Source organism: Borostomias antarcticus (assembly GCF_949987555.1).
Source record: "Borostomias antarcticus genome assembly, chromosome: 29".
NCBI lineage: Eukaryota > Metazoa > Chordata > Actinopteri > Stomiiformes > Stomiidae > Borostomias > Borostomias antarcticus.
The window spans coordinates 1,414,266-1,426,970 of NC_140262.1; the positions used below are offsets into that span (position 1 = coordinate 1,414,266).

General features: G+C 44.2%; 2 protein-coding genes across 5 annotated transcripts in view; one reads left to right on the top strand and one right to left on the bottom strand.

Moving 5' to 3' along the window:
• Nucleotides 1–7,356, top strand: LOC311326832 (hyaluronan-binding protein 2-like). The gene is made up of 11 exons (XM_084459810.1): nucleotides 1–160; nucleotides 681–791; nucleotides 1,151–1,267; nucleotides 1,529–1,645; nucleotides 3,708–3,879; nucleotides 3,981–4,069; nucleotides 4,215–4,464; nucleotides 4,583–4,725; nucleotides 4,994–5,128; nucleotides 6,335–6,480; nucleotides 6,750–7,356. Exons 1-11 carry the CDS (start codon nucleotides 31–33, stop codon nucleotides 6,903–6,905), a joined length of 1,566 nt encoding a protein of 521 aa, XP_084315936.1. The 5' UTR covers nucleotides 1–30; the 3' UTR covers nucleotides 6,906–7,356.
• The window catches only part of nrap (nebulin-related anchoring protein), a gene marked incomplete at its 5' end in the record, with an annotated part of 27,349 nt that continues 21,635 nt past the window's right edge, over nucleotides 6,992–12,705 (bottom strand). For 3 of the 4 annotated variants that reach the window (XM_084459809.1, XM_084459807.1, XM_084459806.1), the window contains 10 exons: nucleotides 6,992–7,971; nucleotides 8,333–8,488; nucleotides 8,784–9,095; nucleotides 9,493–9,600; nucleotides 9,862–9,966; nucleotides 10,240–10,338; nucleotides 10,513–10,617; nucleotides 11,100–11,411; nucleotides 12,121–12,228; nucleotides 12,374–12,478. In XM_084459809.1, the coding sequence (XP_084315935.1) occupies nucleotides 7,672–7,971; nucleotides 8,333–8,488; nucleotides 8,784–9,095; nucleotides 9,493–9,600; nucleotides 9,862–9,966; nucleotides 10,240–10,338; nucleotides 10,513–10,617; nucleotides 11,100–11,411; nucleotides 12,121–12,228; nucleotides 12,374–12,478 (1,710 nt within the window). In that variant the 3' untranslated portion in view covers nucleotides 6,992–7,671. The remainder of the gene's footprint in view (nucleotides 7,972–8,332; nucleotides 8,489–8,783; nucleotides 9,096–9,492; nucleotides 9,601–9,861; nucleotides 9,967–10,239; nucleotides 10,339–10,512; nucleotides 10,618–11,099; nucleotides 11,412–12,120; nucleotides 12,229–12,373; nucleotides 12,479–12,705) is intronic. The other variant, XM_084459808.1, reaches the window with a different exon arrangement.

A 12,705-nucleotide genomic window follows, 5' to 3' on the forward strand; every position in this document is an offset into this window, starting at 1 on the left:
TTTGGACAAAATTGTTGGCCAAAAATGTAAATGACTATAACGCTTATACAATCACTCATACTGTCTCCTGCAGATTACTACGATTATGTCACTGAAATACCAGTGGTGGATGTCTCGTATGTCCTGGACGACTGGCTGTATGAGTATTTAGACCTCTCAAGTAAGAGCAAATTCAATAGGTCACCCTTAAAATGCTGATAAAAATGTTTCCCTCTTTGGAAAATGATTACACAGCTGATGACATTTCTCAGCGCTGCTAGAACTATGCTCAGGGGTGTTGTTTGGTATGTCATTACATACATTTTCCTAACTAGTGCAAAGTGCTTGTTCAAAATACACTCGCCATGACAGTCGCATTCCCCCTTCCATTATTTCCCCACTGTAGTTGTTCTGCATGTTATATATATCATTAATATAAATATATACATAATAACTGTGCCACAGGGCAAACTATTACAACACTCAACACTGCACTGTCTTGGGTCCTGAGCAATCCAACATGCCGAATGTCAACTTCATATAGCTCTCAACATAATTGCGCCACAATACTACTTTGGAATGATAATACTATTGTAATTGACAACCATCTTGAAAGGCGCCTAACAAAATAAAATAATATAATTACAGTATCATGTAATGACTCACACACTTATATTTCTCTCTTCTCCATGTGCATCTAGATGAGTGTGATCCCAATCCTTGCCTCAACGGTGGTAGTTGTGACAACACTGCAGATGGCAGCTTCGTGTGCTCCTGCCCTGAACCTTACAGAGGCAAGAAGTGTCAAAAAGGTAAAATATTCCTGCAATGCTTTCATTCTTCTGGACAGAAAAATGACATGCAGTATGGAAGATGAGGCTGTATTTGTCATTCAACCATACTGTATAACATCCATTCTGTACACTACTTATGGTAACTGATGAATCCTTTCTAGCCTGTAATGTACAGTATTACTCACTCCGGTATTCTTATTTTACCCTCTGATCAAATAACCTTAGTTAGCAAATTATCAAAGTTTAAAAGATCAAACTCCCCAACCATGTTTCCACTTTCAAAATAGGATGTGTTTGTCCGTATATTTGACTACTGGTTTAGGATGAAAGCACAAGTGTCAATTAAGTTACTGTATTGTCTTGTTTTTGGTCCTTAGTGAAAAACATTTGCAAGGATGCCAAATGTGGAAATGGTGATTGTCTTGTCACAAATACTGCTCCATTCTTCGAGTGCAAGTGCAAGGTTCCCTACCAGCCACCTACCTGCAGGAGACGTATGTTTAACAGCTTACAACATGTTGTATGTCTCTATGACGTTTTGTTAAACTATGGATGATGTACGTTTTTAATCAGACGTTGTTGTTCTCTTGACATTTAAGGGATACTTTCCCCACCAAAGCCGAATGTTCTCAGCCTATAGGACTACCCTTAATATGCCTTAATAGTCCTTATAAACATTATGACCATTCTCACAGGCATAGCGAGCCAGCTACAATTCCGTTATCATGGCATTTAAATCTAACTTGTTTCACCAGCGGCTGCCTGTAACCCCAGTCCCTGTCTGAATGGAGGTTCCTGTCACAAGGGCCAGGCCAGGGCCTCCTTCCACTGTGACTGTCCTGCCCAGTACAGCGGGAAGTTCTGCCAAGTTGGTAAATAAACACACACTACAGTAGGGAGTAAATAAGGTTTCTCAACAGGCGCTCATGAAAATATATTATACTTTGTAGTTGAAAGGAAAACTCCTCCAAATGCAGATGAGTAAGTCTTTACTTTAAGTTTAATAAGATCAGGAATTGAATTAGGCCAAGTCATATACAGTAGTAATATGAAATGATATATGGAATACTAGATATGGTTGTTGACTTTCGTTGTCTTTTATTCTTATTCAGCTCTGCGTTGTGTTTTGATTTCAATAAAAGACGGCCCCCAATGTCTCACAAATACCATACAGTCCAGTGTGCCTTCATTCTGATGTATCCCAAGAATGAGTCTCTCCAACACGGGATTTGAGCGACAATCAAAAGATGTTTATTACAGGAGGCGAACATACAAAAGACGATGGCATCTAATCTAATGTCAGCTTGCCTACCTGAGGCTGTCTGGCTCCAAATCAAAGCATCTGAGCTCAAGCAAAGCTCTTATGGTTCGATGGCGTTACACCCACCCCCCCCCCCCCCTTCCCCGATCAGACTGGTCTGGACTGGTCTGGTCTCTCCTGCAGCGTATGGCCTTGTAGGCGAGATAACCGGCCGATGGTTCGGCGCCCAGGTCTCTATCTCTAACCACAACTGTTGCTGTTGTCCACAGAATGAACCAACCATGGAATGTCATCTTTATCTCATATGGGATGTTTGTCTATGCGAAGGGAGACACTTTTCTTACAGAAACTCCGGCCGACAGCCACATTCAGGGGTCAACATCATAATTAGAAACAGCTAACAGGATCAGGTTAAACCAAGACATTTCTCTGAAAACAGCCATTGTCCTCATGGTGTTCGGAGCTCACAGACCTCCTCCCATGAATGCATTTTGTGGTTCTGTGCGAGCAGCACCTGTTTGGTATTGCTGCATTCTTTAGGTCGAAAGCTTTATGCCATTCCAGACCCCGTGTCTCTGTGACCTTCCCATGTCGAGATACAGCCGTTTCAATTCTTCCGTTGACAATGAATGGAGGGAATTTTTCGCTCCTAAGCCCAAAAAGTCCAAAAAAATGAATGGCAGTGACTATGGCCGGCTGCGCTTGGGCAGCTTGTGAACCCGCCGATACATCGGCTGAACATCGGCATCGGCCGATGTTGGCCTTCTTGATTGCCATCGGCCCATCGGCAAATAAAATGACATTCACCGATGGTAGTGGCCGATGTTATGTCGCAAGAATTCCATCTTTTTTTGTTGCAAAACGTAGCCTACCAAGCTGCAGATTCGGAGAAGATCCGTGACGTAACGCCGCAAACGCGCGTGTAGTTTGCTTTCAAATTAAAGTGAAATAAAAATCGGCGTTTTGGAACCAAACACTTCATTTCTTTGTTTCCCTGGCACAAAAGGGGGAATAAACATTTAATAAAATAAACATCGGCGATCGGCATCGGCCATCGGCTGGATTGTTATTTTAAACATCGGCATCGGCCCAGAATTTTGCAATCGGTGCATCCCTACTCCTCCACCGAGTTTCATGAAAATCGGTCTGGTAGTTTGTGCGGAATCCTGCTAAAAAACTAACCAGCCAAGGAACAAAACACACACCACCGAAAACATAACCCCTCACTCTGCACTATTGCAGGGGCAGAGGTAATTATGTAATACCATATAATAACTTATTGTGATATTGTTGTTCTATAAATGTAGCCCTCCACTGAGTTTCATGAAAATCAGTCTGGTAGTTCTTGCGTAATCCTAGTCCAAAAAATTAATGGAGGTGAATGGTCAGCCAGGTCATGTTTGGGCGGCTCGTGGAAACATAACCTCTTGCCTTGCGCTGTCGCTGGGGTGGAGATAATTATGTAATACCACATTCTACATTTATAGAACAAAAATATTACAATGAGTTAATAACCTATTGCAATATTGTTGTTCTATAAATGTAGCTACATTTTCATAAACTTCCATTATCTGCACTGTCAAGCTGCTCTGTTTCATTCTTTAGTTACTTGTAATTTATATTCACCCAATTCTAAAGAAGTCCCAGTCTCTTAAACTCATGTGTGTCTCCAGGTCCTAAGGACTGTTATGAGGGAGATGGAGAGGTTTATCGTGGCTCTGTGAGTGAGACGGAGCGGGGAGACGACTGTCTGCAGTGGAACTCCTTTTTCATCTTAGACAAAGGAGCAGATCCATTCAAGGATTATGAGGGCTTTGATGGCATTGGGCAACACAACTACTGCAGGTGGCAAATATGAAAAACACTACAAATTAATATTTCAATTGTTTTTCAGATTAATAAGGTATCTATAAGCAACAATGCATTTTATGCTGTCTACCCACCAGAAACCCAGATGGAGATTCTAAACCTTGGTGCTTTATCAACAAAAAAAGAAAACTCCAATGGGACTATTGCAATGTGCGAAGGTGCTCAGGTACACACACACACACGCGCTTGCACACACACACACACACACACACACGCGCATGCACACACACACACACACACTTACAAATCTCTACACATTTTTTAAACCCTTCTCTTGAATCTTCTCCCCTCCCACTTTCGACCAACCCCAGCGACCACCGACGAGACAGACGTCACAACCAAACCGGACACTACCACATCTGCAGCCGAGTTCTCCCAGTGTGGGATACCACAGCCCGGCCGCTTGTCCAGGATCTTCGGGGGGAAGAAGTCTCGCCCTGGTGCCCACCCATGGCAGGTGTCTCTGCAGACGAGACCCCGAAATACGGCCAATCCCTTCAGACACGACTGCGGAGGCATCCTCATTGAATCGTGCTGGGTTCTCACTGCTGCTCACTGCATGTGAGTTCTGGATCACGACCTCGATTCTTAAGAAACTGATCGCTCTATGAATATTCACCATGTAATCATATAGGATACAGGTCACCCATTGAGTTGAATGTGAGAATGTGTTTCACAGCAAAAGACACGTTGATATGAGAGTGCAATTGGGTGGCGTGGACATACAGAAAGATGAGGTGTATGACCAGACCATTGATGTGGAGAAAACCATCGTCCACGAGGAGTACAGACAGACTCCCGACGCCTTATATAACGACATTGGTGGGTCCAGTAATTCAAACAACTTCAGACACTCTACTCTGACTACATCAGCCATTACACACAAATATGGTGGACGGTAAACCCAAGTTTATTCAACTCTTTAAAATGAGGCTGAGAGTTTACTCACCTGTTTTCTGAACAACTGTATTAATCAATGAGGGGAAACAAGGTGGATAAACTCTGGACTCGACAGTTGACCCACCTCTGTATTTACCACTACACAAACAGAACTGAATATAGTGAAAGAAATGTTTTGTGTCCTCTGCAGCCCTTCTCAAGTTGAAAAGTGTGAACGGTCGCTGTGCCAAAGAGACTCGCTTTGTGAAGACGGCCTGCCTGCCGAGAGAAAAGTTCCCCGACAAAACGGAGTGTATTATCTCAGGATGGGGGGCCACAGAGTCAAGTAGGCGACAGTATTCACCTCCACTAACACATAGAGGCTCTGTTTTAAATACTCCTTCCTTCCTTCCTTCCTTCCTTCCTTCTTTCTTTCTTTCTTTCTTTCTTTCTTTCTTTCTTTCTTTCTTTCTTTCTTTCTTTCTTTCTTTCTTTCTTTCCTTCCTTCCTTCCTTCCTTCCTTCCTTCCTTCCTTCCTTCCTTCCCTCCTTCCTTCCTTCCTTCCTTCCTCCCTATCCTACAGTATATCTGGTCTGATATGAATGGATTATGTGTGTAGATTCAAGGAGCATGTGTGCACATATCCAATCGCATATCCAGTCACGTTAGATCAGTGATTTAAAATGGAGTTATAGCTTCCAAGGCCCTCTTCCATTACTGTGTGAGACACCCTGTCTTCCTGTCATTATCCTTGTTCTAAGTCATCTAGAGTGGGATGCAACAGTGACAAGGGTACTACCATGTTACCTGCTCTGAATGATAACTCGTAAAGGGTAAGGATAGAGAAACCAAACAAGCTACAGAATAATTGTAAAGGTTATTCAAAAGGTTATTGGCTTTTTATTATTCAAATTGTCCTTGAGAGACCCTGTCCAGTGTGCCCCACAGCAGGTTGAAAAAACCTTTGTATGGTTCAAAAATATGTTAAACATTCACAGCTCACGGATATGCGTCATACACATGCAGGTTGAACTTACCTGTGCTTATTCAGTCACACATTTACATTGGAAAACAGAATGGTAATGTATTTCTACTGGGCGTGTCTCACACTTGTTGTACACTTGTTGCCACTGAGTTGGTACTTAATTTTGTAGTAGCCTACTACTCCACAAGAAAAACTATTAATTAATTAATAAACTAATGAATTTAATTCATACATTCATTCATTTGAGGAAGTCAGTTACATTTTTGTTTCGTTGGTAGGATACTAAGTATGTAAGATACTATTCATTTTATTTATTCTATGGTTTGGCTTTTTCCACATGGAATATGATCATATGTCTTGATTCACTTTTTCATTTTAATATTCATCTTTATTTTTTTTATTTTCCTTACAATTGGCCTCCTGTTACATCAGGCTTCTTATCGCAACTTATCTTATGTGCAATTTATCTTCAAGACTTTTTTGGAAATGTGTTTTCTACCCGCCCCCATTTTCTCTCTCTCTCTCTTTCTCTCTCTCTCTCTCTCTCTCTCTCTCTCTTTCTTTCAGATGAATACGGTACCGATCAGCTGCTGGATTCCCGTGTTGTCTTAATCTCCCAGCAGCGATGCAGTTCACCCACCTCCTACGGGAGCTCACTAGATGGCAGCATGTTCTGCGCTGGCAACTTGAAGGGAGGGGTGGACTCCTGCCAGGTCTGTGTGTGTGTGTGTGTGTGTGTGTGTGTGTGTGTGTGTGTGTGTGTGTGTGCGCGCGTGCGCTAACCTATTGCAACAAGTGCCAGTGGTCACTCATGTTGTTTCCACGCTTAATTGCCCAATGCTGGGTTCAAGCTTGGGTTTAATCTAGGGTCGTCTGAAAAGCTAACAATTCAATGTTACTGTACATGTGGGTGCTATTTACGCTGAGGAGTGAGATTCACCAATTCAGCTCGGCCACCCTAACCTGTCGTCTTGATCACCAGGGCGACTCTGGCGGCCCTCTGGTGTGTGAGCGGAACGGGACTCACTACGTCACTGGCGTGGTGAGCTGGGGAGAGAGCTGCGGTTTGAAGAACAAGCCGGGAGTATACGCCAACGTGGCACGATTTGTCGACTGGATCGCTTCTAAGATATTGTAGTAGTAAAGTAACCTGTTCTTACTGTACATTGACTCAACAGAAAGATACCTAGAAAAAATGAGAGGATGTTGGTTTTGATTTGACAAAATATTTTATTTTCAGATGTCAAAACCAAGCATTTACTCCCAGTCCAGCTTTGAGTTGTTACCAAAGAGGCACCAGTACATTCTCACAAAGCTGAACCTGCCAGAAAAACAACGCAGTAGATCAAATATTACCTCAATATAGTTATTAATAAGTATTTTCATTAGGTGCCTCTTTTGCTGCATAGAACCAGAGACTGAGTGATCAGTAGTAGTCAGTCTTAAAGCTTTGTAGTTGCATGATACTGTAGTGACTAATTGCACCAACAAGTATTCAACCACCAAAACCACCAAACCCTGTTCATGATCACTTGAACCTGCAACCTCTATGTTCATGAAGATACAAAATAAATAAATGATTAAATAGTTCCTTTGTTCAGTCCACCTTTTCTTCATACACACACTGGATACAGGAAGCAAAAAACTTTCTTGAAGCACTCACCAACCGTTACCTTTACCGTTACCGTTACCGTTACAGGCTCCCTCTGCACCACATTCCACCACAAACTCTTCCAGAAACTTCTCTATGGCCTTCTTGATTCTACATGCATGATTCCTTCAAACATATTTAGTTACACTATATTTTACAGTCCACTATGTACCTAAGTAACTAGCTCAAACAGGACTGTAAAGTAAAGCGTTCCCTTCGACTTTCTCTAAGCGTCAATAAAACATTCTCCCAACTAGATGCCTTCTATCGCTGAAGCTTGACTAGTCGTGGACGTCTTGACTGCGTTCTCCATCGCCGAGGCGGCGGAGGAAGACATCGTGGACTTTTTGACGGTGCTTGCCACGGTCGAAGAGGAGGAGGAGCTGGTCGTGGTGGACTTCTTGACCATTTGGATGGTCTTCTTCCTCTTGACATGGAGGACCTCCATGGCGTCCAGGTTGACTCCCTGCTGGATCTCCTGGGTGGTCTCCACCTGCTCTGAAGACTCCTGCTCCTGCTGTTGCTGCTCCAGCATCCGCTGTTGGTGCTGGACCTGGGGGGGGGGGGGGGGGGGGGTAGAGGCAAGGCGCTGTTAACACCCAGTAGTGCGTATGATAGTCAAGGCTATTGCATAGGCCCACTCCATTGCTAGCTGTCATCACAAAACATGCATCCTAGGGTTGACTGCAGTTGTTGTTGATGGCTAGTTGTGCCGTTACAAGTCACCTTCAATGATACTACCATAATATTTGTTTGATATCTGTGTGTTTGTTTGTATGTAACCTAAATATATGTTTTTTTAGGCTGCCCTCTTGTCATGTCTCTCTGAGGTTTAAAATCTCAATGAAATTCATACCTGGTTAAATACAGATTTAATTTTAAAAAAATCGAATTACATTTTTTAATTTTCTCACCATCATCATGTGTTGATACTGGGCAATGGTCTCCTCAGTGCTCAGCCCCTCCCCCAGGCCCAGCTCAGCGGCCCGGCGGGCCATCTCCACCTTGTGGGAGCCAGGGGGGGTCCAGCCCGCACCCCTGATCCACTTCAGGTCTGACTTATAGTCCACCTGCAACAGGGAGAAGCCAATATGAACCTATAGGCTTCGCACTAAAATGCAGTTAAATGCAAACCACACACACACACACACCACCGATGGTCCGATAGGACCAGGACACACACAGATGATCAGGTAGGTAATAATAAATTCAATGGCCCTGCCATTTCATAGATCATCTGCCATACTTACACACTCACACACACACACACACACACACACACACACACACACACACACACACACACACACACACACACACACATCTCTAACCAGCTACCCCATCCACATCTAGGTGCTCACTCACATCGCTCTGCAGCTTGTAGGCCTGCTTGGCGTGCTGCACGTTGAGCTGCTGGGGGTCGCAGGTGTAGTCGTGGAGCCTCTGGCGGTAGACCAGGTTGCTGGCCTGGGCCTGGCTCTTCTTGGCCTGCAGGAACTCGGGCTGGTCGGCGTGCATCTTGAACTGGGAGCACGCCTCCTTGGACAGGCGTTTGTACTCCAGGTTGCTCTGGAGCTTGCTGGCCGCCATCGAGTGCACCATCTTGGGGTCGTCCTCCACGCAGAGCAGGCCCACCTGATGGCCCTTCTCCTTGGTGAACGCCTCCTTGTAGCGGAACTGATGGAGCAGGGTGGACAGGCACAGTTAAAAGAGGTCAAAAGAAACACACAGAGAGGATAGAGACAAAATACGAATTCACTCTTTCTATTGATATTCTGTAGTTTCAAATTGATTATGTATTGAAGTCAAAAGGAGCATTTTAGAGCACCAGACAGCAGTAAAGATAACCTTCACCAGTTATCAGCATATCAAGTTGCAATTGGTAGTTTGTTGATAATTAATAGGTATAGAGTGTCTGTAACTGAAAAGTGTGATAATTCAAAATTGCTCTGATGAAATTCAAGCAAGGAGAGAGAACTACCCCGCAAGCTAATCACCGCCCTCCCATTAATGCACGTAGCCTTTGTTTAGACTGCTGCTGTTTCTTTCCTGTGAATACCAGGTGAACACTCACATCGCTCGCAATCTCCCTGGAAGCCTTCGCAGTCTGGAAGGGAATGGCATCGAGCCTCAGGTCGTAGCCCGCCGACAGCACCTGGTCACCTGACGTCTTGTAGACTTTCTGTAGAGGGAGAGATGATGAAGGACACAGATGAATGATCAATGTATGGCCTGCTCCCCAAATAACTTGATGGTTGTTAGTCAGTTTCCGCTTCAGTGGCTGTCACTGCTGTTTAACTAGGCCACGGCAAAAACTGTTTGAACACGGGCTTACTGACTGACCGCTGCAACCATAACCTTAAGATAAGAAAATGGACTCATAAATGAATGTACAATAAATCGCAATATGCCTCCAAAAGTAAAACACAAATCGGCCTCTTACATTGCTTATCTGCTGGGCGTTCATCTTGGCTCGTACGAAGTCGGGGTCGTCGGCATGTAAGGTGTATTTGTGCATTTCGTCGGCGTTTCCAGACTTGTACAGCCTCTGCAGCATAGACAAAAAACATACAGTCGTTAACATTCATTCTACACAGTACTGTACTATCAACTGATACAGTACGAACGCCCCACGCCCATAATGCAAAGCATTTACTTTACAAGTACATTTACAAAAATGACAGCATTAACATACAGTATGATTCAGGGGGAACGATCACTAATATTGTGTTTTGAAGCTTAAAATAGCAAATATCTACAAGACAAATATAGATGAAATGTGTAACAGTATCACACTAAAGTAACTTCCAGTATTCAGTACCTGACTGCATTGCTGGTAGCTGGTCTTGGCGTGGACCATGTCGGGCGTGTCTGTCACTGAGGTGAACTTCAGCCTGTCTGGTAGTTGACGGTATTTCTTCTGCAAAAATAAAGACCGCTAATAATGAGTGTGTGCACACAGATAAACACACACACACACACACACACACATGCACCCCGTACCAGTCATTATGTTTGCACAGTTTCTCAGCATAGCCAACTCATTTTATTCCAGTGGAACATATACATGAGGTATAACGTGGCGAGTACTGACATCACTGATGAGCTCTCCGGCTTTCTTTGCGGACTCCAGCTGTGGCGCTCCCACGCCGTCCCAGGCCACGCCCCTCATGAAGTTCAGGTCCGCCTTGTACAGTTTCTGCACAATAGAAGCAAAGGGAGTGAATTTCTTCCATTTACTCACAAGTCATATTGTACATTAAAACCACGTCATGTGAGAAATGGTCTTATTTAGGGCTCGTTGTAGAGCTGTGAAAATCAGAAAATTCCCCATCTGTGAGTAAATGGTAATGGTAAATGGACTGCACTTATATAGCGCTTTTATCCAAAGCGCTTTACAATGGCCTCTTATTCACCCATTCACACACCAATGGCGGTAGCTGCCATGCAAGGTGCTAACCTGCTCATTGGGAGCAATTTGGGGTTCAGTGTCTTGCCCAAGGACACTTCGACATGTGGACAGGAGGAGGCGGGATTCGAGCCGCCGACCCTTCGATCATTGGACGACCCGCTCTACCACTGAGCCACAGCCGCCGCCAAGTAGCGCTCTCTCTCTCTCCCTCTCCATCCTCCTCTCCTCAGCCCTCCCTCCCTCCCTCCCTCCTCCCATCCTCCCCTCACCTCGCTCTGCAGGTCGTAGGCCTTCTTGGCCCACTGCACCTTCATGTCGTCGGGCAGGACGGTGTACTTGTGGAGCTTGGTCCTGTAGTCCTGCTCGCTGGCCAGGGCCTGGGCGTTCTTGGCCGTCACCAGGTGGATCATGTCCGGGGTGAGGCGGTACTTGGCGCTGGCCGTCAGCGCGTCCTTGCGGTAGCCCTGCTCGCTCTGCAGACGGCCCATCTGCGTGCAGTGGAGGAGGCGAGCGTCGTCCAGGACGCTGCGGGCGCCGATGTGTTTGCCCATCTCCAGCACGTGGCTGTGTTTGTATTGGACCTGGTGTGAGAGGGAGCGGAGCAGGGGGTCATTAATACAGGAAGGCAGTGGTCACTAACACTCGTCTGGTTTATAAGGTCAATACACTTTCAGTTCAGGTCAATTCAGGACTAGATTAGTCCTAGATTAAGTGTTCTTTAATCTTAAAACAGCATACTGTATACACAAAGTCACTTATTTTTTTTATTTTTTTTAAAGTCGCACTGAAACGGACATTTGAGATCATCTAACTTCCGCAGTTTGACGTATTTCCGACGCAAACAAGCTATGAGGGTGGGACATATGTTTAGAGAAATTTGATTGGAACATTGACAAGTGGACGGGTCTTAAGAACTTTAGACAGATTCGATAGAAGGAGAGCGTTGATTGACGGGTGAATGTCGTGAGATTATTGGTCTAAAATCTAAGGTACCTGTTGTCGTCATTGCACGTGACCTACCGTTTTCCAGGAAGTAAGAAATTATATACTTTGATATAAGATTACAACAAAAGTAGAATTTTGTAATTTTTTTGGCATACATCGTTGAATAGGTGAACACTATGACCAATTATGTGAACCAAAATGGGACAGAATGCTTTTTTCATTTCAGTGCGACTTTAATTGTAAAAAATCTAATCTGAAATTGACTTGACCCTGCATACTCATAGTCAAATTGTCCCATACTATTTCACTATTACATTCCGCTATTACAAACCAGAGAATACGCACATCACTAGCGATGCCTGTAGAGGACTTGGCAGCTTGGAAAGGGATGTCCTGCATGGTCAGCTTGTACCCCTGTGCCCTCAGTGTGTGCCATGACTCCCTGTACTTCACCTGGGAAACACACAACAGCTCTTTAGAACCGCTCATGAAACACGCAGATATCTAAAAGACATTCATTAGGACATTCACAGCTCCACTTTGTCACCAATAAAACGCAGGTGTATTAGGAACAGAAACGAGGCGGCGATATTCCTACCTCGCTGAAGTTTGCGGCGTTGATCTTGGCCTGTGTAATCTCTGGTCTCTCCATCGTCATGGTGTAGTTGTGTCTGTCATTCACCCCTTTCTCCTTGTACAGACGCTGGACAGGGGCACATGACAAAAATAAATAATAAAACATAAAAGAAATGGTTTTTTTTTTTTTTTTTTTATGTTAGGTTACAGGCCTGAGCTGGTACTGTAGGAGCATAAAAGCGTGCAAGATCTAATTTAGCTTATTCCGGTATGTGCTATAAACCATGTGGTACAGTATATCCTATAATTAAAAACATCATAAATCACAAAATGTTTAAGAAATGTCTAAAAGAA

Bases quoted from the DNA above. Each gene is read 5' to 3' on its own strand.
- LOC311326832 (XM_084459810.1), top strand. From the start codon at position 31: ATGACTATAACGCTTATACAATCACTCATACTGTCTCCTGCAGATTAC. The intron at 5,129-6,334 runs GTAGGCGACAGT...TCTTTCTTTCAG, and splicing joins ATGGGGGGCCACAGAGTCAA to ATGAATACGGTACCGATCAG. The intron at 6,481-6,749 runs GTCTGTGTGTGT...CTTGATCACCAG, and splicing joins GAGGGGTGGACTCCTGCCAG to GGCGACTCTGGCGGCCCTCT.